The following is a 25239-nucleotide window of genomic DNA, read 5'->3' on the forward strand; positions in this document are numbered from 1 at the left end:
TCCCCCCCATATTTATATCATCAGTCACTGTAAAGGGTTCATTCACATCATTAGCTGAAGCCTTCTTAGCACTCCACTGGGACACCATCCATTTCTTTATCTTCCTCATTCCCCTGGCTCTCCATTTTCCCCGTGCCGACTACCCATGAAGCATCCAGGCTTGGAGTGCAAAAACGACCCCACGTCGGGTCCAGAGGCTTTTGCTTGCTGTTTGCATCCCTCCAAATAAAAAGTACAGTGAACCTCAATTTATCGCGGGAGACGCATACAAGGAGGTTTGGGGGTTTGTAATTGCCTATGAATACAATAAGATGACAGCAAAGCACTTAAAAATTTAAAGGAATTTGTTTAATGACGTATTGTAACAACACAGATGAAGACTGATCCAAAAGCATCAACCCATTGCATATAACATGTACACGATGATGAGCCCATGTTACATAAATGACCGTATTCAGGAGTTCAAGTCTTCTACTAAAACAAACCACCTTCACATGAGGCTCATCAACAGTGTTAACTGGCATACAACTTGCAACAAAAGAGGACATCGTAAACGCAGATGAAAAAGCACCATCGATGAAGGGACACAGTGGATTTGTATTGCTTTCACCTGAGCACAAAAACAGAGAGTTGGATGAGTTTTTCCAGTGAATAACGGAGGAAAAGTTTCCCCCCAAAATTGAGAATGCTCATCCTCGACTGTAAAAACCATAAAAAACAACTGCTTAAAAAAGCTTCATATTGTTCTCAGTCGCTAATTAGCAGGGAGGTGAATGACGAACGGCGAGATATTGTGAATCAATGAGTTTTAAACGCAGCAAGGCTTCTGTCTCTTGGCTGTGATTAAGCATTGGGAAGCCTATGATGGAGGGATAGACGGTATGCAGCCGGCTTTAAACAGGGTCTGCTCGCGGCGCATAGCCATGGCAACCTTTAAAAGGGTTGTTGGCAAACCATCGCAGGCTGCTGAGGCCGCCATGGCAACTGCTACGCCATTTTCACGATTACAAGGGGGGAAAAAAAAAAAAAACGGTTTGGAAGCTTAAATAACAACATACTGTATTACGTCTTTCATCTGTTACTGGCTGTGAAGTTCGCGTAAATGGACCAACCCATGCATGAGACCCATATTCCTGTCTCTCTGATTCCAGGTGAAAAGGGACACGTGGGGCACCACCAAGTACATGGAGCTGTACATTGTGGCTGACAACACGTTGGTAAGCGACGCTTAGCCGCAGTCAAAGTGCCGTCTTCCCTCTGAGAACGTCCCGTTTTTGAAGCCTCGCAAAGATGCGAGATACTGTCGGCAATTGTTCGGTGTCGTCTTGCTTTCGTCATGTCAGAATGTCAAGAGGACGGTTTTAAATAGCAATTCTGATTCAAGCAGGAAACTTATTGGGGGATTCACCGATTAAAATCGATGACTCTCCCAGCCTGAACGTTGACTCCATAGTGAAGAAAACACGAGGGTCTGAGGTGCGTAGAAATGCGCGCTTAATGAAGGAAAGTCGAAATGGAAGCCAAATGGGCTTTTGGACTTGACTATAAACTCCGTAAATGAGGCATTCTGTCTTCATAAACGTCACTTTAAGATCCCCGCCTGTTTCATTAAGACTTTTCCTGCAGAAGTGCAGTCCTTGCCCGTATAATTTGTATAATTACGATGATGGACAAGGGGGGAAAGCGGTCAACCAGGACTCATTGGGTTATGCTGTGGGACATCTAAACTGTTTTACCTCATAATATCCGCTGACGCGTCGCTGTCTTTCCCTTACTGCAGTTCAAACGACAAAATAGAGACTATGAGAAAATCAAGACCAGGATCATGGAAATCGCCAATTATGTGGACAAGGTAAGCTGCACCTTCATCGTGGCGTTTACGGCAAAATCGACGGGGATCCTTCTGTTTCAGTTCTACAGGGCTCTGAACATCCGCGTGCCTCTGATCGGTCTGGAGGTCTGGACCGAGCGGGACCAGTGCATTGTCACAGAAGAGCCCAACGCCACCCTCTGGTCCTTCCTCCAGTGGAGACAGAAGTTGAAGTCCCGCAAGAAGCACGACAACGCCCAGTTGCTCACGTGAGTTCTCAAACGTTTTGGGGTCTATTTTTTTGTCTATTTTTGAGAAATAAGTTAAAATGTTCCGAAAATAAATTCATATTTTTTTCAGATTCAAAAAAATTGTATGTTATGAAAGTAGCCATATTTTTCAATTCAAAAAGTGTAAACTTTATAAAAACATATTTTGTTGCGATAAAAAAGTTTATTGGTTTGTCTGTGTTAAATACTCAAATACTGAATGCAGGAGTTAATGTACCATCGGTTCTGGATGGTGTACATGCTGGATGCATGGCATTGAATTAATTTTTGTCTGTGTTGTTACAGACCACAGTAACATTGTAATTGCTTTGCTGCCACCTTGTAGCTTCTATAGGCAATTACTAACCCTTTTTGGGGAGGGGCAACAATTATTTGTGTATTTTCGCAATGGACAAATAACGGGGGTTCACTGCTCGTGTATTCTGGAGGGAAAAAAATGCCCTTTGTTATCGAAAACAAGGAGGAGGAGATTTGCCTCCAGAAAAAAATGTCCCACCCCCGATAGAATGCCCCCCCTGGGCGGCTGCCCATATCGGCAATGTCAGAAACCGCCATTGTTCAGTTGTCATCATTTCCTATTTGAGCTTTGTTTTTTTTTTTTTTTTTTTTTTTTTTTTTAAAAGCTATGGGCAGAAAGCATAAAAGTTGAGCCAACGCTTGAGTTTGGGAAGGTAAATGGAGGTTGTCAAGGCGTCGTCGTCCTCCTGGCGTCAGGGATCAATGCGCATTCGCTGTGAAGTCACTAAATCAACGGGGAGGAGGTGGCGATTAAGTGATGTTTACGCACACGCCTCTCTCACAGCGGCGTGATCTTCAAGGGGACAACGATCGGGATGGCACCGCTGGAGGGCATGTGCAGTCTGGAGAACTCCGGAGGGATCAATGTGGTACGTGGGAGCACTTCTTCTCCTCTTTCTGCCTCACTTGTCGACATGAAACCTGCTTATATGACTGCACCTTATTCTGTGTGTATTTTCTTGCATATGTACTGTTTTTAATCTGTTTGTGATTCATTTGCCTTTTCAAACCATAACCAGTCAATCGCAGGGCACATAATAGACAAATAGGCATTCACACGCAGATTCTTACCTATGGGCAATTGAGTCTTCAATTAATCTAACATGCAAACTCCATACAGGAAGGCCCTCGCTGACATTCAAACTCCAAAGCTCAGAAGTCTAAGGCAGATGTGCGAACTACTAGCCCACCGGGCTGGCAATATTTTGTCCAGTGATCGATGCAAGATGTTGAGAAATGAAGGAAACACATTTGTAGCTCCGGGTTCAGCTGGGATTTGTTCCCTTGCCGAGTGAGTAATGAGCATGTGGATGTGACAGGACCCAGCCGGAGAGATCAGTAGCGTTTCCGAGCTTGATGAGCTTCTAATTTGCTGGCCATCATCTTGTGGGCAACCGCGCCGTGACGAATCGGAATCCAAATTGCTTGTGTCTGTTTGGACTGTCCAGGACCACTCCGAGCTCTCCATCGGGGCCGCGGCCACGATGGCCCACGAGATCGGCCACAACTTCGGGATGAGTCACGACCACGACGGCTGCTGCGTGGAGGCTACGGCCGACCAGGGCGGCTGCGTCATGGCCGCCGCTACCGGGTGAGGCGCGCGCTCCGCCCCGCGCGGGTGAGCCGGGGGGGCGCTCGCTTGCGCTCCCCGTGACCGACTGTCCGCGACTTCCTCCCAGGCATCCGTTCCCGAGGGTGTTCAGCCAGTGCAGCAAGCGTGACCTCGACAGCTACTTCCAGAAGGGAGGGGGCATGTGTCTCTACAATATGCCCAACATGAAGGACCTCGTGGGGGGCAAAAGGTGCGGCAACGGCTTCGTGGAGGACGGAGAAGAGTGCGACTGTGGTGAACTCGATGTGAGCATGTTGTTTCTTTTTTTTTACCTTTCTGACAAATTTCCGTGAATATGCGAGGGTTGGGTGATCAGTGTTGCCCTGATGCCCTGATCAGAATGACGATCTATATTGGTTAAGAGTACACGTAGTCGACCACAAAGGTGACGAAAATGCTCACTGGCAAATGTAGACGTACTAATACTGAAGTAAAAGTACAAAAGTACGTGCTCTGAAATGTACTTAAGTACAAAAGTACAACTTTTTGTACTGTCAGTTTTATACAACACGCATTTTGATAACTTGGCACATTGCTTTGTGCAATGATAATTGAATCATTGTCACGGCACACGACCGCATCCTGTTGTTGTTGTCATCGCCCATAATCCCCTCTCCGTTCTGTCATGCCAGGATAATATTCCCCCTCTTTCTCCCCCGTGTTTGAATCAACTCTATTTGTTTGGAGAAGCAGAGCGGCGGCGCTACAGAGGGGGCCATGGCAACAGGAGATGCTCTGTGTGTGTGTGTGCAGCGTGACACAAGAGCAGCAGTGTGTCGCACCTCTGCGTTTTTATTTTTATACTCTGCACCCACCCCTCGCTCCTCCTCGCCAACATTTTGCGAGTTTTTGACTTGTCTGTCATCCTCTTAAATCCTCTTGCCGCAGAATTGACACTGCAACGTGTCTCCAGCTTCGAAATAACATCATAGAAATAAAGCCCAAAAAGTGGGGATTTCGTCGCTACTTTTCAATATAATCTCCGACTGTCCATCGGTGAAGAAGGGAATGTATGCCAGCCTCTTAAAATTCAGTCCCGGTAGGATTCGCTTTTAATTTTATATATATATATATTTTTTTTTACATCTTGCTAAACTTGTTCCTCATCAGGGAAGTGCTGATCCCGAAATCCTTCTTTTAAAGATCCAAAAGGACAATAATCTGATGGTGCCAGATCAGATCAGTGTGGGGAACGGGGGTTATGGTTGTCCAGCAAAACGAACTGATGATTTCACGAGCTCCTGTGCTTGTCACGGAAGTCACTCAAAGCAGGTTCTTGGTCTTGGCCTTTGGTCCTGGACACCCACTTTTTGACTGTTCTGTAGCCTATTGCAGCTTTCCCGTACACGTTTTGCAACCATATGAAACAGTTTCATGGTGGTTCCCCTTCCAAGGCAAGAAATTCAATTCCAGCTCTCTGCTTCTGATGGGCATCCAACTATAAAGTCATATCCAAAATGGCTGACAGGAAGAGAACAGGCTGAAAGAAAAACTTTAAGCCACTAACATGAACATTTCTGGGGAGAAATAATAATTATATAGTAGGTTAAATTAGAATGGGCTCATTACCTTTTACCTTCCCCTCGTAAAACATAAAAAAAAAAAAAAACGGAAGTGGGGCGGACACAAATGAAAAAATATGATAACATATGATGAAGATGAATAATAAGTTGACCCTTGTTTGCTTGCAGGAGTGCACCAATGACTGTTGCCATGCCAATAATTGCACTCTGAAGGATGAGGCTCAGTGTGCCCATGGAGTGTGCTGTCAAGGTTGTAAGGTAATGCAAACACACACACACGCATGCACACACAGTTCATTGTGAGCCTTCATGTCAGTGTCAGCCGCGTAGCCTCCCACCGCAGCTCGCAAGTGTCGTCTTCAAACGGTGCGTCTTCAAACTCTCGCCTCTTTCTTCAAATGCAGAAATTCTGATATTCCATGACAGTATGAAACGAGCTCAGTCAACTTTTCACCTGACAGAAGTGACAAAAATGCTGAACTTTTTCCTCTCTTATAGTGCTGGGTGACAAGCCTGAAAGTAGAATCTGGATTTCCAATTTTAATCAATTTTGATCAAAATGACAATGACGTTATTCAAAACGAGTTTTGCTTTTTGTTTGGTTTTTCTCTTCTGGGATTTGCTTTTTTCTCCTGATACCACACAAGGTTTGAAACAGTTTTTTTTTTTGTTTTTTTCTCGAGCATTATTATTATTATTATTTCCTCTTGGAAATAATTTGTCAAAACATAACTATGTAAACACAATCCTGAATAAATGAATATTTTTTATTTTTATATTCAACAATGACCATCAAACCGCTTGGCTTGCCTGGTGCGTAAGTCTGTAACGTCGTCGTACAGGTTTTTGCACTTACCTCGGATCAAAAGTTTCTAACGTTGATAAATTGCTGTTTTTGCAACGTATAAATGGGCACCAAATATTTGGCAAATAAAACCCTGCTTAAATGTTCATTATTTCATATCAGCGATGTCGCCATGGGAACACTGCATTTGTGTGTCAATTTTCCACAACGTTAAATCCCCACAATGTTCTGCTTCCCGTGCCAGTTGAAACAAGCAGGCACCATGTGCCGGAGCCCGGCCGGGGCCTGCGACCTGCCCGAGTACTGCACGGGCGCGTCGCCGTACTGCCCCGCCAATGTATACCTGCTGGACGGCTCTTCCTGCCGGTACGGATGGGCCTACTGCTATAACGGCATGTGTCTGACTCATCAACAGCAGTGCTTGCAGCTGTGGGGCTCCGGTAAGGACAAGACCACGACAACTCCTTTTTTTGAACATTTTGGGTCTTCTTTTTGACTCTTTGACACCATTTGTGCAAATGCACGACTCCTGTCAGTTGTGAAGCATGTGTGTATTCATTTATTATTTTGTATTCATTTCCCTTTTGTCACAGTTTAGAAAAAACAGTTCCCCTTTGTATTTACGTACGTGTTTGGTTGCAGTGAAAAGGTGGAAGCAGGTTGTGCAATTATGGGCCACGCTGTGTTTTCCAGGCGCCCGTCCGGCCCACGACGTCTGTTTCGAAGACGTCAACGCCGCGGGGAACGCTTTCGGGAACTGCGGGAAAGATGAGCGCGGCAACTATGTCAAGTGTGCAAAAAGGTGATTATGAGACCCTGAGCAACATCGTCCACGACGTCGGCGGTGGGAACGAGCTACGGATGGCCAACACGAAAGGGAATTAGTGGATCAGATGCAGTGAAGTGAAGCCATACATTAACATAATCCTATCCCAATGTTAAGGATAAGAAAATGGGCCAATTTATGTACAACAACTGTTAGATTCTTCAATGTTTTGTGTCCAAAAATCCCACAGTTGTGTGCGCACACTGGAGATGATTGATGAGCCCATTTACACCCCTCCCCAACATCAGGTTTTTTTTTTCCCCCATCCCTCCATCCTAACCCACTGAGGCCTCACAGAGACCGTTTCCATGGCACGCTGCTCCGACTAATTAATGGATCCAAATGAGCAATTTAGTTATGTTAATGAACCTGCGGATTAAGGAAGTTGATTGCTGCACTGTCCAAAACAATTATGTGGCCCCACAGGACTCATTAGACGTTGTTGCGGTCACAGTGAAGCTGATTAGAGGATATGTAAATGCAATATCTCCCCTGTTAGAATCTGACTAATCTTTGCATTAGTCAATGAAACAACTCTCTGCTTCATCATCCTGTAATTGTCATCATTTCACCCCCCCCCCCCCCCCCCCCCCTCAGACGGCGTGTGTGAGTTTGTGTTTTAATTTGCATATCAATGAGGAAGAAGTTACAAAGAACTTAAACTACCTGGAAAAAGGCCACAGTTGATTTTCGGGCTAGGCGATAAATCGATTTTATCGATTAATTCAAGATTTTTGCTCAGGACAGTTTTTTTTTTATCACAGAAGAGGGATGAAAACAAATATCAAGACTTGTTTTCAGTACTGTAATTTAAGGAAAGAGGGGTGAAGATTAAAATGGGAAATTGGAAACAATTTTGCCCTCGTTGATCCCATGCGTTTTTTGTTTTTTTTTGTCCAGTGACGCCAAATGCGGTAAGATCCAGTGCCAGAGCGCTGCCAAAAAGCCCAAAGGCACCAACGCCGTATCGATCGATACTACCATCAAGACGGGAGGCATCGAGGTCAAGTGTCGCGGCACGTATGTCTACAGCACGCAGGACGGCCAGGGCGACCTGCCTGACCCCGGTTTGGTCATGACGGGCACCAAGTGTGGAGAGGGCAAGGTGAAGTACAGCTCACTCAACATCCACTTGTCACACTTTGGTTGGACTCACTCGGTTTTGGAGGGCACGGGTCTGTGCCGTGCGTCTCTTGTTACCATGACGACCGAAACATACATTTTCCCCACTTTGTTGCTATATTTAGCGCTTTTTTCCGAACCCGTCCTGAGACTATTTATCAAAAAAGCAACTAACAACAAATCTAACATCTTTTTGTGATGTTATTGGAGAAAAAAAACGTTTTTTTTTTTTTTTTTTTAAATGAGTGCATTTGTGTATCTGTTAGTCAAAAACAAAAAAATATATATCATAAAATGCCTCATCGGAACGTATTAATGATTGTAGTACTTTTTTCACAGGCTCCTTCCAGTGTATTCAGTCACTCCAGAGCGCCACCTATTTGTGTACAAGCCATTAAAAAGTCAATTTTCCATAAAAGGGCCATTTTTAAGCAACAAGTTTGCAAAAGAATGACCTTCCAACGACCAATTCTGTCCGTCTGCACACCGCACCGCCTGAATGGTGGCGCACCATGAGCAATAAATATATATTATAAATAAGAAAAAGCACCAACTAGAGCCTGCCAGACAGTCATAATCAACTGGCCTCTCTGAGTCATAAATGCACTCATACAGCACCATCATACAGTATATTCACAATTAATGCCACTTCACATAAGTGCTTCACTTCTTCTATACAGTTTGTGACATTAGTTGAGGGAGACTAGCTTTATTTAAGTCCATGTTTTTTTTGTACACTGCTCGAAAGTGCATCCATACAAACAGTCCCACACCAACCTAGCAGGGGGGCACAATAATTGGACTGGTTTGCACGAGATGTTTAAAAATAAAAATAAATAATAAAAGCCCCTCAAAAGCACAAACAAATGAGAGAAAAAAATAGAAACTAATACTGCATCGGTGTGAAGAAAACAATTCTGACAGCAAACTCGTATTAATGGTGCACTGGGCTTTTTTTTTTTTTTTTTTAAGCCATCTCAATAATCCACTGTGAAATTCAAAGTAAAATAGCTTTTCATTGCTTCTCTCTCTGATCTCACAAATGACAATGTTTTGTTTGTTCAGGCCGTCCTACCAATTTCTTTTAATGTGATCATTATTTTTGTACTGTAAAATGAAAGAGCAAAATGCAAATGAATGCGTGTGTGCGTGCATGCGTGTGCGTGTGTGTGTGGCGGAAAGATTGTGACTGATAGTTTGTATGTTTGTGTGTGTGTGTGTGTGTGTGTGTGTGTGTTTGTGTGCGATCTTGCTCGCTTGTGTTGTTGTCGCAGGTGTGCCGGGACCGCCAATGTCAAAACGCGTCTTTTAGCGAGCTGGAGACTTGCATCTCGCGCTGCCACGACAACGGGGTGAGGACACAAAAGCTGATGTCACTGTCCAACTGTGCGTACAATACAAAAAAGCAACAAAAAAAAAACAATGTCTGAAATACGACATCCATCAAGGTGAAGATTTATTGGAGCAGCAGAAGCAAGCCTGAGGCAGATAAGGAGACATTATGCAAGATTCATTAGTCCATAAACCTCTTGGCAGGTCAGCTGGATTTTTGCTGATAATGAAACCAGCCGCTGAAAATGTCCAAATAGGCCACCATTCCAATTCAGTGCCGCTCTGTTATTAAGTCATCCAATATTGGGTTAGGCCATGCTCACGCGTGTGTTTACATGTTGTAAAATTCATGAGGATGTAATCCAGACTCTCGCACCTGCCCCTGAGGCTTACGGGGTCGTCGCCGCTTATGCGCCAGGGAGCTCGTGCCGAGGGAGGCGGCTCGGGGTGGACGAGTGGTGAGCACGGCCGCCTCACAGTTTTGAGGTTCTGGGTTTGAAGTTGTCTGGCTTCCTCCCACATTCTAAATACATGTTAAGTTCATTGAAGACTCTGAATTGAAAATACTGTGAATTGTAGAAAATCAAGCTAAACGTTGCTCTTTGTTCCTGTCCTTATCATTACCAGTGTGTGCATTAGCTGAACGTCGGGATAGGTTGGTACTTGTGAATTTATTTCACAAAACTCTGACTGCGTCTTGTGTGTTAAACAGTGGCATTTCGTTCATGGTCACTGAATCACTAAGTCACTTGACTTTCCAAATGCTTGAGCTGAAATTACTTAATAAGTTTTCTTTTTTTTTTTTGCAAAGTCAAAGAGCCTGTTTGTCCGATGCGAGTCATGGCTGCCACATTGTAGTCAAATTGTCAAGAATGCTAATTCTACTACAGAAGTGCAGGTGACTCCACTACATTAATCAATTTTAAAAAAATCTGTGATACACTGGTTTCGCAATAATTGAACCATTACATAGTGAGGGACGTATAGGACGGATAAATGGACAGTGCTGGTGTCAAATTACTCGACACATCAGGCAGGAGTTGAGCTTACCTCGGCCAAGGACACAGATGCCGGTCTTCTTAACTTTTATCACATGGAAAAGTCCAGATGGTTTACTTTTCACGCTTTGACTTTGCGTGACTTTAACTGTCGGTTGTGCCCACCGCAGGTGTGTAACAGCAATGGAAACTGCCACTGTCATCGAGGTTGGGCGCCCCCTTTCTGCGAGAAGCCGGGACTCGGAGGCAGTGTGGACAGTGGGCCTGTGCAGTACGATAGTGAGTACACACACGCACACAAACGTGAGTCTGAGCTGGGACATATTACGGAAAATTGGCTTTAATGTTACTAAGACACCTTGGCACTGTTTTGAAAATGTAAAAAAAATAAAATAAATAAGTTTCCTCTCAGGATGTAATTGTTGTCTTGTTTCGAAAGATGACTTGCAAATTTCTCCTGCGGTGTCTGCAGGTGAGGCGGGCTTGGTGGCGGGCCTTTTGTTCGCCTTCCTGGTGGTCCTGCCCACCGCGCTGCTGCTCTTCTACTGCTACTGGATCAAGACTTCCTACTTCCACAAGTGGCTGGCGCAGAGAGAGAAGAACAAGAGCAACAAGTAGCGTACTGATTAACTAACTCAGGATTAGTCTATTTATGGTCTCCAATAACTCTCGCGTATGTCTTGCTTGAGACTGGAGCAGCTCACTGTGTGTGTGTGTGTGTGCGTGCGTGTGTGTGTGTGTGTGAGAGAGTGTGTGAGTGAGTTAGTGTGTGATGAACGGCTTCCAAATACAGTACAATATATCCACATTTGGGCCAAATAGCTTGTTTTGCGGTTTGGTTTCAATTATATTTGACAGCGGCGGTAATGCTTTGGTGCCCTCTTGTGGCCAGGACGGAGACAGAGAAAGCCAAGAAGAACGGCCACCTGAATCCTGCCTTTCACCTGAAGGTTGTCGGACCAATTGGCAAAGCCAGCAGCCACAAGGGGGTGAGTTCAAGGGGCTTTCAATGAATTCAGTGGAAAACCCTGGGTTCATGTTTTGTTTTTTTCTTCCACCAGCTTTCTGCCACCAGCAAAGAGGTTCTTCCTCTCCGACCAGACCCGGCCCCGGGTGGCACTCAGCCGGTCAACATCGTGCGGCCCCTGCGGCCCGCCCCGTTCACTCGGGACGTCAAGAGGGCCCGCCCTCCTCTCCCGGCGGCCCCCCGGAAATCCCCGCAGCGACTGAGCCCGCCCAAGAAGCCCCTGCCCCTCAACCCGATGCAATCGCCACTGGTGAGGCTATCTAATTCACCCCCACAAAAAAAATTAAATTACAATGTGGAATGGAATGGACATTACATTAATCTGTTCAAGCACCCCCCCCAAAAAAAAAAAAAAAAAAAAATCTGTGAGGTAAGCACCTGAGCTGATAGTGGCCAGACTCAAATGGGGCACTCATATTGCAAGGTACCGCTATATAAACAACAAATGCATGTCTTTTTTTGTTTTTTTTTAATATTCAGCCCAGACCATCGCCCTTGGCTCCACAGAGGCCCCTACCCCTCAGTCCCGCCAGAGGAGGCTCCCCAGTCCGGGTGTTCACCTCAAAACCGTCGCCAAGCCTGCTGGTCATGATGCCCCCGGCAGGTGGACGCAAGCCCGTGGGCAGGGTCTCAGGCGTCCCCCCTCTCAGAGCACTCAGGTGGGTACTCAGTAAATTTTCACCTGTAGCGGATGGGCCGAGAATGTTTCCCCCGCATTGAACGGGGGATGTGTTTAAAGGGTGTGGGAGGGGTTGAACGATTTAAAAATAATAATAGATTGTACATGTGTGTGTGTGTAACTGAGAGGTTGTGTGTTAGAGAAAAGTGTGTGTGTGATGTGTGAGTGACGGCGAGAGTCTGTGTGTTTTGTGTTGGTGTCTGATTGTGAGCGAAAGAATATGTGTGATAAATGCAGATTCACTGTCTACATGTAAATGAGGTGGTCGTGGAAGAGCATTTAACTGTTGTTGCCTGTCACTATACGTCGCTGGCATAGATAGACGAACAAAGTTATTTGCAGCACAGATGGATCCTTTCCCCCCTGCACAGTGGTTGTGAATCCCAGATTTAAGAGATGCTGTTTCCTTTGTTGTCTCCTGCAGACCGGTCCCGGGTGCCAAAGCGAAGGCGGCCTCGCCTCCATCGTGAACGCAGCCTTCCTCTTCTCCCACGAAGCCTTTTTCTTTCTTTTCTTTTTTTTTTTTTTTGCACTAAAGGAAGGTCGCTATGTCGGTAGACCACCGAGCGGTCCCGGCGCGCTCGTTCGAGAGCGAGCCACTGGAAACTTTTCGCCACATTTGACGCGGTTTTGCACGGAGGCCTCGCAGACCGAGACGGAGCGTCACCGCATTTTATGTTTTGCCAAAATGGGTTATTTTAACGTCACTTTTAATCACTCTTTGTGTACGAAAAACTGTTGTCCTGTTTACAATTTTTCTGGGATTTGTGTTCTGTGCCAAAGAGGTCTCTTCATGCCTGGGCGGGGGTGTCCACAATTGCTTGAAAATCTTTACCACAAGTCCACTCCTCGATGGCGAGCCGTTTGAGCATTTTTTCCCATATACATAATATCCAGTTTAAGGTCCATGTAACTACTAGTACGTTCTTTGTCCTCACTAGTAACACATGTAACTAGTGAGGCAAAACTGCACTAGTTGCCCTACCAGTATTCCAAAGTTGTCCTACTAGTGAGGACAAAGAGAGTACTAGTACATGGATATCGAAGAAATGCTCACACAGCTTGCCACATTTGTCATATTGTTTATATATTATATTGTTGTTGTTATTATTTTTTTTCATATTGTTTGGGATCGGGAATTTGCGAATGTCCAGTTCCACACAGTTCAGTCACGTGGCTCGGTGTGCGACTGGTTTAAAGTGTGTCACTCTTGAGACAGAAGACGAAGAATTAGCCTGAGCTGCTTCTTTTCAACCTGTTTACATGTCGACGGAGTACTTGATGGACCACCCCAGCCCCCCTCTGTGTCTCTTGCTTTGTGTCACCACTTTTGAAATGTTCCATAAACTATTTTTTACAAAACGGTCATCACTCTGCCTCGTGCTCCTTTGCAAAACAACGAGTTCCATAGAAATGGATCTTTTCTAATATCGGAGCTAAAAGAATTTATTCGCGGTCACAGAGCCCGAAAAAAATCCTCGGCGTTTCCCAGGAGAGGCTGGAGTACAGTGAGCAAAATACGGATTTATATAACCCACTATGATGTCATTTTGGACAATCCACTTTTCTTACTTTTCGCCGATTGAGTCATTCCCGTGTGGGCTGATTTCTAATCGTGTCAAACATTGACCATATTTGGCCAATCTGTCAGAGTTTTCTTCCTAACGGTGACATAAGTGGGACTGAACATGATTTCCAAAGTTCTGACATTTTATGTTACAGATTCATCCCTTTCCCTTGCATCAGTCCATAAACTCATCGATACGTTTGGTAACGTTTCACAAAAACGTGGCTCTTGAAACGCCCAAATCGTACACGAATGTGGCAAAAGTGTGGGTGTTGGAAACTTTTTCTGGAAAAAGTGGTTCTTGAATTTATAATTTGATACTGAATGCCCCTCAAAAAAATCCAGAAAGGAAGTTTTTACCTTAACAAAATAAAATGTTATTTATTATAAGCAGTAAATTAAATGTTATAGTGTAGTCTTTATTACTTGCATGGTTTAACTATTTAGAATTACCGTCCTTGCCACTCCTGTCCATTGGGTGGCGGTAAATGCGCGTTGAACTGGATTGACAACCGTCGATGAGCAAGAAGAGGATTGCTCCACTGCGCATGCGTGGAAATGTCAAGTTAGCTTGCTCAAGTTGCAGCACAAGATGTGCTGCACTCTCGCCTTTTAACGACACACATGGCTTCCTTATGGTGAGGGATTAGCTCCGCGGAGAGAGTACCCCACGGCCAAACGACAGCGAAATCATGACAGCGAATGAGGATCAAGAGGTAGGGCATGAACGGACGATAATGTTGTTAGCTGCGAAATGCTAACACGCTAACGCTACTGTGTGGAAACTGCTGGGATCAGTTTTTTTTAATATATATGTTTTTTTTTGGGGGGGGGGGGGGTCAAATAAGTACACCGTTGTACTGTGGCAGTCTTGTGAATATTCCGCTTGTTTTTAGATGGAGTTGGAGGCTCTTCGCTCCATCTACGAGGGCGACGAGTGTTTTAAAGAACTTAGTCCGGTTTCCTTTCAATTACGGGTGAGTAATTACATATTCTTTTGATTGTGGCATATTACAGAAGAGCAGCAATCATGTCACGTTGGATTTTTAAACAAATGCATCAACGGATAGGAGACCTACACAACCCCAATGTGTAACAAACCCCTTTACTGGGGAAATTGTGGGTGTTTCCACATTTTTGTCGCATTTGCGGGTTGTGCGCGTCAAAGCCTTCGGCTGGGAAAATCACTTAACACTCCTTACGTGCAACAAAAAACTTTAAACTTTTGGCTGCCGCTGAACGTTTGGTTGAAAAGCCCATACCTTCCACAGCCAAAGATTTCCACAGGTGCTGGCAAAACTGGGGGTGTTCAAACCTTTGGAACTGCTTGTTGGTATTAAAATCAATATGTCAACAGATAGGAGACCTGCAGGACTCTAAAGCATTCATCTTGGACATTGCGTGGCCCGAGACGTACCCCGAGACCGGTCCCCAAATCTCCCTGGATGGCTTTTTTAACAACCGAATGTAAGTTGCCCAAGCAGCCAAATTGTCGGTTTAAAAAAAAAAAATAATAATAATAAAAATGACTCTCCCTTGTCAGCGCTATGGAAACCAAGCAGCTCATCCTGTCCAAGCTGGAGGAACAAGTGGAGACGAATCTGGGCGACGCAATGACGTACACCCTGTTCGAGTGGGCCAAGGAGAACCAAGAAGCCCTGATGGAGAACCACCGACCCGTGGTCACCGCCGTGGTTCGTTTAAAGTTAGTTGTAGCGGGTCGGAAGTGTATGCTTTGGCACTGACCGCTCCCTTCCCACTGTCGTCAGACTTTAACGTCCAGCGGCGAAGCGACGCCGAATTCCACAGAAGCCAAAAAGAAGGAGAGGAAGGAGCAGCTCACCAAAGCGCAGAAGAGGAGGCTCATCAATCGGACAGGTGGGGCGCAATTCCAGGACTTTGGGTCAGAGACGTACAGTGGGCGGAAATAATGATTTGATCCCCTGCTGAATTGAAGTGGCGCAACCTTAAAAATTCACCTCGGGATTAAATATTTATTTCCCCTCAAATCTTGAAGTTGGTTTTGATCCCGCTTTCAGATAACAAAGGGGAGCTGCCAAGAGGTTGGAACTGGATTGACGTCATTAAAGTACGTACAATTCCAACGTTCATTCATGTGATTTTAAACATGAAGTGCAATTCATTTTTTTGTCTCATCTTGTTTTTTCCCCCGTTGTTACGATGAACATCCAGCATGTAAGTAGCAAAAAACATCAGAACACAATCTTCAGCAAAAACAAAATACAATATTTCCCAGTCACTTGAGTTGTTTCATTGTCGTTTTTTCTTCTCCGTTTTGTGTTGCAGCTGAGTAAAACGGGAGGCAAAGAGGACGATTAGGCCACAGAGCTTCCGCGTCGCTGCCGTTTTGAATTAGAGCGCGACGGCTTTGCATTCACCTCGGCCGCTGCCGACCTCCAGAAAAGTGGAATCCAGGGCAACCAAAAGGGAGGCAAAACATTTCAGTGCAATGTGTTCAGTGTTTCATCAGGGTTACTTGAAAACATCCCCAAAAGCCAAGAAAAGGGTCTGCTCTGTTTATAAAAGTATCAACTCTCACTGCCTGGAACTTGAAGGAGTCGCCTTACAAATGGATTGTTTGTAGTATCATGAGACTCACTGGCAAACAATTCCATCAAATTTGACTTTACTATTTCCTTATTTCTGTTTGACCGTGTTTTTTTTTTTTTAGATAGTCTCTTCAAATAAAACCCAATTTGGAGGGACCTTTTCGGGAGATGTGGCTTTATAGTAAATTTTTCTTTGATTGGTGTGTGTGATATTGAAGGTGTAGAATACCCGCCCATTGTGCAACAATAGGGGGAACGTTTGGTGAAAATAATGGGGTAGCTTCTTGTGCAGTCGTGGCAAAACAAACGTAAATATGAAACCCCTTTGCAGAGAAAACTGGGGGTGTTGAAAACGCTCACTGGGCGAAGTCTGGGTCTACCACAGCTAGGAAGAAATGTGGGTGTTGAAAAGTTTTTCCTGAAAATGTTCTTTTTTTGTGGGAAAAGTGTGGCTGTCAAAACAACCACATCCACCGTGGGTTGCGATGAAAAGTATGGTTGTCAAAACCTTTCACCAAGTGACGCATGTTGAAACAACCACTTACCCCCAGGCTACAGCAAAGTGCGGGTGTTTTAATACCCACATCCCCTGCCGATGTAGCAAAAACACACCCAAGGTTCAACACTGGTAAACATGGCAATGTCATGACTTGAGTCAACTCATCAGCAAAGCTAAGAAAACAACTAATGTATGAAATTCTGTTTTTATTGTAATTAGTGCATAAATATGTGGTACTTTACATCAGTATAGTCAGCGGACTGTCAATTATAGTCCTTGTTAACGTGAAAATCCTCCACTAAAACTGAGGGGATCTTTTCTTAAGGTCTGCTACTGCTTCGACTTTGGTTTATCTAAGGAGTCTTGGGAAGCTCTTTCAGGGACGTAATCATTGACGACGTCCAAGAGACCCCTTTTAAGAGATTTTTCTAACCTTTTGGAAAACTCCTTTTTAAACATGTTCTCAAAGAAGCTATGGATGTCATGGACGTCCTCCACTGACTGTGTGGATTCGGTCCTTGTGCACTGTTCCTCCGCACTGTCACTCGGCGGTAACTCGACTGATATGATCGATGAGGCAACAGAGGCCGCTGCCCCTTCGTCTGAGACATTTTCATGGAGAGGTCTCTCGCCTTTTCTGTCGCCGTTCGTTTTCACCCTCTTGCTCTTTCTCCGGCCATAGTGAGTCTTCCACATTGATGTGACTTTTTTGAAAATGGGCCTAATAATAGCTGGTTTGCCTCCAATACAGTCTAGGATGGCACTGGGACAGTTCTCCAGAATTGGTTGTATCTTCCTTGGACGCCTTATTTTCCACCTCTTCCAAAGGGATATCCTGGATTGAAGTTCTACCGGTGGTGTCTTATCAAGGTCTGTTGTTGCTCCGGATGAAAGTTCTTGCTCTGACAATTTTATATCAATCCCTACCACTGTTTCTGACTTCCTGGATATCATATCTTTGGACAATTTAAGCTCAACTTCTCCCACTACTTTTGATGAAGATCTCCTGTCTTCTGACAATTTAGAGGCATCGATTGTTGTCCTAGACGAAGACCTTGATATCCTGTCCTCTGACAATTTAGAGACAACATCTCCTGCTTTTGATGAAGACCTCCTTGAGATCCTGTCTTCAGACAATTTATAGACATGTACTGCCTCTTTGGATGAAGACCTCCTTGATACCCTGTCTTCTGACAATTTATGAGCGTCTATCGCTGCTTTCATTGAAGACCTCTTTGATACCCTGTCTTCGGACAATTTATGAACAACCCCTATTTCTGCTCCAGATAAAGACTTCCGAGATACCCTGTCTTCGGCCAATTTAGGAAAAACCCCTACTTCTGCTTCTGATAGAGACTTCCGAGATACCCCGTCTTCGGCCAATTTAGGAAAAAACCCTACTTCTGCTTCAGATAAAGACTTCAGAGATACCCTGTCTTCGGCCAATTTAGGAACAACCCCTACTTCTGCTTCAGATAAAGACTTCCGAGATACCCTGTCTTCGGCCAATTTAGGAACAAACCCTACTTCTGCTTCAGATAAAGACTTCAGAGATACCCTGTCTTCGGCCAATTTAGGAACAATCCCTACTTCTTCTTCAGATAAAGACTTCCGAGATACCCTGTCTTCGGAAAATTTGGGAACAATCCCTACTTCTGCTTCAGATAAAGACTTCTGAGATACCCTGTCTTCGGAAAATTTCGGAACAACCCCTACTTCTGCTTCAGATAAAGTCTTCCGAGATACCCTGTCTTCGGAAAATTTAGGAACAACCCCTACTTCTGCTTCAGATAAAGACTTCTGAGATACCCTGTCTTTGGCCAATTTTGGAACAACCCCTACTTCTGCGTCAGATAAAGACTTCCAAGATACCCTGTCTTCGGCCAATTTTGGAACAACCCCTACTTCTTCGTCAGATAAAGACTTCCAAGATACCCTGTCTTCGGACAATTTAGGAACAAACCCTACTTCTGCTTCAGATAAAGACTTCCAAGATAGCCTGTCTTCTGACAATTCATGTTGAACCTCTGCTAACAAACGGTCCAAATTAGCTTTGGCTGGAGGAGTATTGGATACCATGTCTTCGGACAATTTTGTGTCAAGCTCGACTTCTGTTTCATATGAAGACATCTCCAATACCCTGTCTTCTGAAAATATAGCATCGGCATCTTTTACTACTTCTACTGACGGCCTCTTAACATCAAACAACTGAACTACAGCATCTACTATTACTTCCAGTAGAGGCTTCCTTACTTCCTGGTCTTCGGGCAGTTGAGAGTCAGCATCTGCTACTGCTTCTTCTGAAGGCCTCTTAACATCAAACAACTGAAGGGCAGCATCCAGTTCTACTTCCAGGTCTTCAGACAATTGAGAGTCAGCGTCTACTACTGCTTGGGATGAAGGCCACTCTGATAGCCTGTCTTCTGGCGACTTAAGGTCAGTATTTATTATTAATTCTAATGAAGGCTTCTTTGCAACCCTATCTTCTGACCACTGAGTATCAATAGCTACTGCTTCTGATGAAGACGTCTTTGCAACGTTGACTTCTGGCCCGTTAAGATCAGCATCTACTACTAGTTCTAATGAAGGCTTTTTTGCTACCTGATCTTCTGGCCACTGAGGATCAGTATCTACTAACTCTAATGAAGGCCTCTTTGCTTTTGTGTCTTCTTGCCACTCAAGATCACCATCTACTAGTTCCAAAGAAGTCTTCTTTTCTAGCAGGTCTTCTTGCCACTTAGGATCATTATCTACCTTTTCTGACCAAGACTTATTTTCTACCCAGTGGTCAGGCCACTCGAGATGAGCATCCACTGCTTCTTCCTGTGAAAGTCTCTCTTCTACCTGGTCTTCAGGCAACTTAAGATAAGCATCTAGTGCTTCTGATGAAGACCTCTTTTTTATCGTGTCCTCTGGCCACTGAAGGCCAGCATCTACTACTACTTCTGGTGAATGCCTCTTTGCTACCTGGTCCTCTGGCAACTTAAGATCGCCCTCTACTGCTTCTGGTGAATGTCTCTTTATAAAACTGTCCTGTGGCCACATAAGATCAGCATCTAGTGCTTCTGATGAAGACCTCTTTGCTACTTCATCTTCTGGGAACATCAGGTCAACGTCTACTTCTTCTAATGAAGGCCTCTTTGCTACCCTGTCTTCTGGCAACTCAAGATCAGCATCAACTGCTTCTGATGAACACCTCTTTGCTAACCTGTCTTCTGGCAACTCGAGATCAGCAGTTACTGCTTCAGACGATGACCTCTTTGCTACCCTGTCTTCTGGCAACTCGAGATCAGCAGTTACTGCTTCAGATGAACACCTCTTTGCTACCCTGTCTTCTGGCAACTCGAGATCAGCAGTTACTGCTTCAGATGATGACCTCTTTGCTACCCTGTCTTCTGGCAACTCGAGATCAGCAGTTACTGCTTCAGATGATGACCTCTTTGCTACCCTGTCTTCTGGCAACTCGAGATCAGCAGTTACTGCTTCAGACGATGACCTCTTTGCTACCCTGTCTTCTGGCAACTCGAGATCAGCAGTTACTGCTTCAGACGATGACCTCTTTGCTACCCTGTCTTCTGGCAACTCGAGATCAGCAGTTACTGCTTCAGACGATGACCTCTTTGCTACCCTGTCTTCTGGCAACTCGAGATCAGCAGTTACTGCTTCAGACGATGACCTCTTTCCTACGCTGTCTTCTGGCAACTCAAGATCAGCAGTTACTGCTTCAGACGATGACCTCTTTGCTATACAGTCTTCTGGCAACTCAAGATCAGCAGTTACTGCTTCAGACAATGACCTCTTTGCGATCCAGTCTTCTGGCAACTCAAGATCACGACCGGCTTCCCCATCTGATAAAGTCCTATTTTCTTCCATGTCTTCTGGTGACTTGTTGCTCTCAAAAGGAGGGACTATGGATGATCGACGCTGTGGGGAATCTTGCTGACACCGTGATAAAACAACCATGTCATTATCCAGGTTACTTGTTGTACTTGGGCTCTCAAGCGATTCTGCTGAAATCCCTATAGGATCGTCATAGAGCGTCAGTTCACTGTGGTTTTCTAGTTTGTCAGGAACACATAAGACCTGTACTGATTTTACAGAAGTGGCCTGATTGTCAGTTTCTGCATCCCTAAGTCGAGACCAATCTGTTCCTTCCAACAACCCAGTAGTGTGACGTGTATCCTCTGTTGGCTCTTGATCCAAGATGTCTTGGTCTAGCAGTCGCTCATCTTTGCTGTCACTCGCGCTTGGGGAAGTAACTGATGAGAAAAAAGTGGCCAAATCGGGTACCCACTTTTCCTCTGGTGTGGGCGAAAGGCTGTGAGCTGACTCTCTCTCTGAGACACAGGGTTCCTCCACTGTCTCTCTGTTCAAACGCAGAGGCCCGATTGTTTTCTCTAAAGTCGACTTCAATTTTTCGACAATTGTTTTGCCGGCTATATCAATGCTGTCAACAACGGGGGTAAACACTTGGCCAAGCAAATCTTTGGCCTTGTCAATTAAGGAAGTGGGTGAGGTGGAGGTCGTCGAAGAGGGAGTAAGTGAGTCATCTAATGTTTGAGAAAAGTCATCCAGGTGAGTATGTTGCTCATCTGTGTAGGCACTCAATTCCTCCTCAAAGATACCGGTATCATCCTCTTCCTCAATATCTAAAGTAGACAAGTCTCGAGTCTTCTTTATGGCGCTCGTTCGAGCAAATATCCTTAATGCCGATGTGGCACCGGCGCGCGTACCCTCTTCCTGCTCGGCGATCATTAGCCGCTCAGAGAAAAAATCCTTGAGGTGTTGCTTGATCTTCTGCTGGGTGGCCACACCATATGACGACTCGTCGATGGAGGAGTCGGACATGGCCCGCTCCTCCTTGTCCCAGAGGGTGATCAGCTGCCTCAAGTTGGCAACGTCGAGGGTGCTTTTTTCCACAATGCTCTTGATGATATTGTTGATCTTGGCATCTTTAGCGTCGTCCTTGAGGCTGTAAGTCATATTCTAGAGTAGAAAAGCAAACATCTGATTGGCATGCAGACCCTTGCGTGTATAATTCACTTTGTGTACAGTGCGCCATCATATATTGCGGGATCCACCCACAATAAGTGGGGCTATAGAGAGAATGTAATATTTAACACTCTAAATACATTACAACACTTACTGTAATTTCTCGTGTATAATGCGCATTTTTTCACCCAAAAAAATTGTCTAAAGTCAATAGTGCGAAGATGAAAAGGACTTTCACGTTTTATAAATTTATGCCGCCATCTAGAGGTTATGAAATGTACAATTTCACTTCGCTATGCCACCGCCCCCGTGAGGTTACGAAAAGGTTGTACACTTTTATTCCAATATGACAGGGGTACATATGACATAACAAATTAGTGGCAAAGCATGCTTGCTTCAAGCTGTCTCCGTGTTGAGCTTTACTGTAAAACTCCAAAATAAAGTATGAGAGTTAAACATTGTGTATTTAAAAAACTAAATGTTCAACCAAACCATATTTTGTCGAATGAAAGTATGCTAGCTTAATGCAAAAATGAGCAGTTATGGTAACGTCAAACAGCTTCTACCCGAATACACACGGAGCAGCAATACATGCTAAGAGTGTGTGACAAAAATCAAAGGCATAAAACATCAAAATGTGGTACTGAACTATATTAGACTGAAGACTTAATAATGCTGCATCTGTATCAGTAGACCAGTACTGTCTGACATTTTGTGGTACTACACTGAAGGCACGCAACTAAATTTGCACTTACCTGTACAGTATGCGACGCGACAGTTAAAATGAATACTTAAGACTATACAGTATAGCAGGGGCTCGGATGGCGAACCACCATTTGGCAGCGGGACACTATCATGATGTAAGCCGCAATCATTACCTGGCCTGCCCGACGACTTTTCACATCTTCGCCAAGCATCCCCCGTTGGGCAAAAAAATCCTTAATGCCATGTTGAATCTTCTCAAGGGTGAGGATGTCATTTCCTGGCCCAAGTGTGGCACTCTCACTGCTCATCTTTGGTTTCTTTCTAGGGGGAAAATATGTCCGAAAATTAGCGCTCTTGAGTTTTTTTGGGTGGGCAGGGGGTTCTCTACGATCACAAACCCTTTTTTTTTTACGTCTCCGGACTAGGCCAACCAAAGGGCGCCAGTGGGTGACATCGTCAGTCTTTGTCATGAAGCGTCGACATCGCACTTTGTCGTCAAGGCGTACCCCCGGTAATTGTTGTCATCAAGGCACATCACCAATTGAAAACCTGGTTGTCCTGTTTTTCTTTCTGCAACAAAAGATGGCGACTGGATCCATCCGTTTTCGATGTTGTTTATACTTATGGTTATACTCGTTTCAAGTGGCGATTGAAACCTTTTAGGTTTCGACATGTACGGCAATGTGTGCTACCCACCATGTACCTTCGAGATGCCGAATGGGCCAGTACAAATTTCATAAATACAATGAAATCAAACAGATTCTTGCTTTTTTTTTTTTTTTTACTTCAATCGATCAAGCTAATTTTTTTTTTATTATTTGAAAATTAACGTATTACGTCATGAATACGGGCCAGTACAGGTTCTGACAGGCCCACCACTCAAAAAGGCTGAACATGGCTAAAGTTGCCAATGTAGCTGTTCCACAATGAAGAGAGACTGCTACTAAACGAAGATGCTTTAGTTTTATTACTTTTTTTATACGTCAAAAATAAAGAAACTTCTCACTGAAACAAATAGCTCGATGAAGATGTCACAGCACAACATGTCCTCATAAGTGGCTTCTGATGCAAGTTCGATTGTGCTCTCAACATTGTACTCCGATGAATTAGCCGGTGGGTCACTACCTGGACCGGCGGTCTTTTCTGTTCTTGTCCAAACTTTTGTCCATGGTCTTTTCGTTGTCTCCCCTGCATTTAGGACAGTACCACTTGCCCTTAGGTTTGTAGGTCAGCCCTACGCAGGAGAAGTGGAACCATTCGATGGGGCACTGGTCGTTGTCGCAGCCGATCATTTCACCGTACGACACCTGCTCGCACAAACAATAGGTGGGCTCATTGGGGTCGATGGCGAAATCCACCGGCGAAGCGTCTCGCTCCTGCTTGGACTTGCGCTTCTTCTTCTTGGTGGACTTGGACTTCTTCTCTCTGGGAAGGGGGGCGGGCGGCTCCTCCACCGCATCGTCCGCAACAAAACCGTTGGCGGACGGGTGGCTGGAGTCTCGGCTCTCGCTGTTACGCTGGCGTCGCGGCCGGCGGCCCGAGGCACGTTCGACGGCGGCCGGGGCAGCTACGGCTGCTGCGGCGGCGGCGGGGGGCTCCTGGACGTTCGCGCGCCGCTCCGTCGCCACCCGTTCGGGATTGCAGGGCTCCTGGAGGCACAGGGAATGGGAGTCCATCTGGCGCGAGCGGTTCTCCACCAACTCGGTCATCTGGGTCACCACGTGGATCTTCTCGTCGCCCAGCTCTTGGCTGATGATGAGCGCCCGTTGCAGCTGGACCTGCAGGCACTTTCGCTGGGCGCCATCCTGCTCAGCCTTGTACTTCTCAAAGACTTCATCCACCTCCTTCAGCACTTCTGCAAACAGGAATACAAATCACTTAGTTACCTCACAAGTGGCAATGTGGAGAACAAGAAGGCCGACAAAAGTTTATTGGGTGAGATTGGTAGTGTACTGCTTATGCAAAAAACGCAGGAAAGGTGTGGGAGTCGACTTCCACATCCTGTGAAGGGTGCAACAAAAGCGTGGGCATTAAAAGTGCCACCTCTTCGGTGTGTGTGGGTGTTAGAACTCCCACATCACCTGCGAGTGCGACAAAGTGTAGGAATCCAAGCCTTTCACCGCCAAAGGAGCGCGCATTGAAACATCCACTATTGGAGTGTGTCAAAAAAGTGAGGGTGTCGCAACAACCCGCCCAAGCTCCGCCTCCGCCGGAAATGACGATTAGCGGGAGATCACGTGACGGGGGCGGGCCATGGAAGAAAAGCTCTTCTGGCTTCTACAAAGCACACTAGCACAGTCCACGGAGCACCACAATGGAAGTGCCAGTTTACCCAGCACATTGTGTTAGGTTCTACCATAAAATGACGCCGAACGTCGTAGCTTAACCACAGTAACCACCGCGGACATCGAATAACGTAGGATCACAGGCTTGTGTTTGTTAGCGCGAAGAAATGGAGACAAATGTCTTCCTTTTCCAATGGAGTTTGGCGCGAGGGATGGGGAAACGAGGCAGACGCACAAACTGTCGCAAACACGCATCGGAGATCACGTTACCTTGATACTTTGCGTCGATTTCCCGGAGCACAGAAACATTCCTTTGTATGTCCAAAGGCAGGGACTCCACGCATTCCAGATAATCCTCCACGTAGTTGGCCAGTTGTTGTGACTTGTCAGCATTCGGGTAGTGGTGGCCTAACATTGTCCCGACGATGCATCGAGGCGCGGTGGGATCGCCGGGGGGAGAAATGTGCGGAATTGTGGGGATTCGATTCAATTGCCGCACGACTTTGCGAGCTCGTAAGGGCAGTTCCAGGCAGCAGTTCACTTCAAACAAAACTCCCACTAGTGCGCATGCGTGAGTAT

General features: G+C 45.3%; 3 protein-coding genes across 4 annotated transcripts in view; 2 read left to right on the forward strand and 1 right to left on the reverse strand.

Moving 5' to 3' along the window:
• adam19a (ADAM metallopeptidase domain 19a) overlaps positions 1–13410 on the forward strand; it is a 48982-nt gene extending 35572 nt beyond the window's left edge. For both annotated transcript variants that reach the window (XM_061764206.1, XM_061764207.1), the window contains 17 exons: positions 1152–1217; positions 1781–1852; positions 1913–2079; positions 2903–2987; positions 3567–3709; positions 3798–3975; positions 5422–5511; positions 6303–6498; positions 6752–6860; positions 7785–7989; positions 9281–9358; positions 10507–10615; positions 10809–10950; positions 11229–11325; positions 11398–11613; positions 11844–12022; positions 12467–13410. In XM_061764206.1, coding sequence (XP_061620190.1) covers positions 1152–1217; positions 1781–1852; positions 1913–2079; positions 2903–2987; positions 3567–3709; positions 3798–3975; positions 5422–5511; positions 6303–6498; positions 6752–6860; positions 7785–7989; positions 9281–9358; positions 10507–10615; positions 10809–10950; positions 11229–11325; positions 11398–11613; positions 11844–12022; positions 12467–12512 — 2178 coding nt within the window. In that variant the 3' untranslated portion in view covers positions 12513–13410. The remainder of the gene's footprint in view (positions 1–1151; positions 1218–1780; positions 1853–1912; positions 2080–2902; positions 2988–3566; positions 3710–3797; positions 3976–5421; positions 5512–6302; positions 6499–6751; positions 6861–7784; positions 7990–9280; positions 9359–10506; positions 10616–10808; positions 10951–11228; positions 11326–11397; positions 11614–11843; positions 12023–12466) is intronic.
• Positions 13411–14123: 713 nt separating this feature from the next.
• Positions 14124–16346, forward strand: rwdd (RWD domain containing 4). Its single transcript, XM_061764211.1, has 7 exons — positions 14124–14325; positions 14506–14586; positions 14967–15076; positions 15153–15303; positions 15379–15487; positions 15649–15805; positions 15917–16346. Exons 1-6 carry the CDS (start codon positions 14302–14304, stop codon positions 15792–15794), a joined length of 621 nt encoding a protein of 206 aa, XP_061620195.1. The 5' UTR covers positions 14124–14301; the 3' UTR covers positions 15795–15805; positions 15917–16346.
• A 6973-nt stretch (positions 16347–23319) lies between these two features.
• On the reverse strand, positions 23320–25231 carry ing2 (inhibitor of growth family, member 2). The gene is made up of 2 exons (XM_061764212.1): positions 24931–25231; positions 23320–24230 (listed from the first exon to the last, which is right to left on the reverse strand). The coding sequence occupies exons 1-2, from the start codon at positions 25073–25075 to the stop codon at positions 23497–23499; spliced, it is 879 nt and encodes a 292-aa protein (XP_061620196.1). The 5' UTR covers positions 25076–25231; the 3' UTR covers positions 23320–23496.
• Between the last annotated feature and the right edge of the window lie 8 nt (positions 25232–25239).

The sequence above is a fragment of the Phyllopteryx taeniolatus genome, chromosome 23 (assembly GCF_024500385.1).
Source record: "Phyllopteryx taeniolatus isolate TA_2022b chromosome 23, UOR_Ptae_1.2, whole genome shotgun sequence".
Lineage (NCBI taxonomy): Eukaryota > Metazoa > Chordata > Actinopteri > Syngnathiformes > Syngnathidae > Phyllopteryx > Phyllopteryx taeniolatus.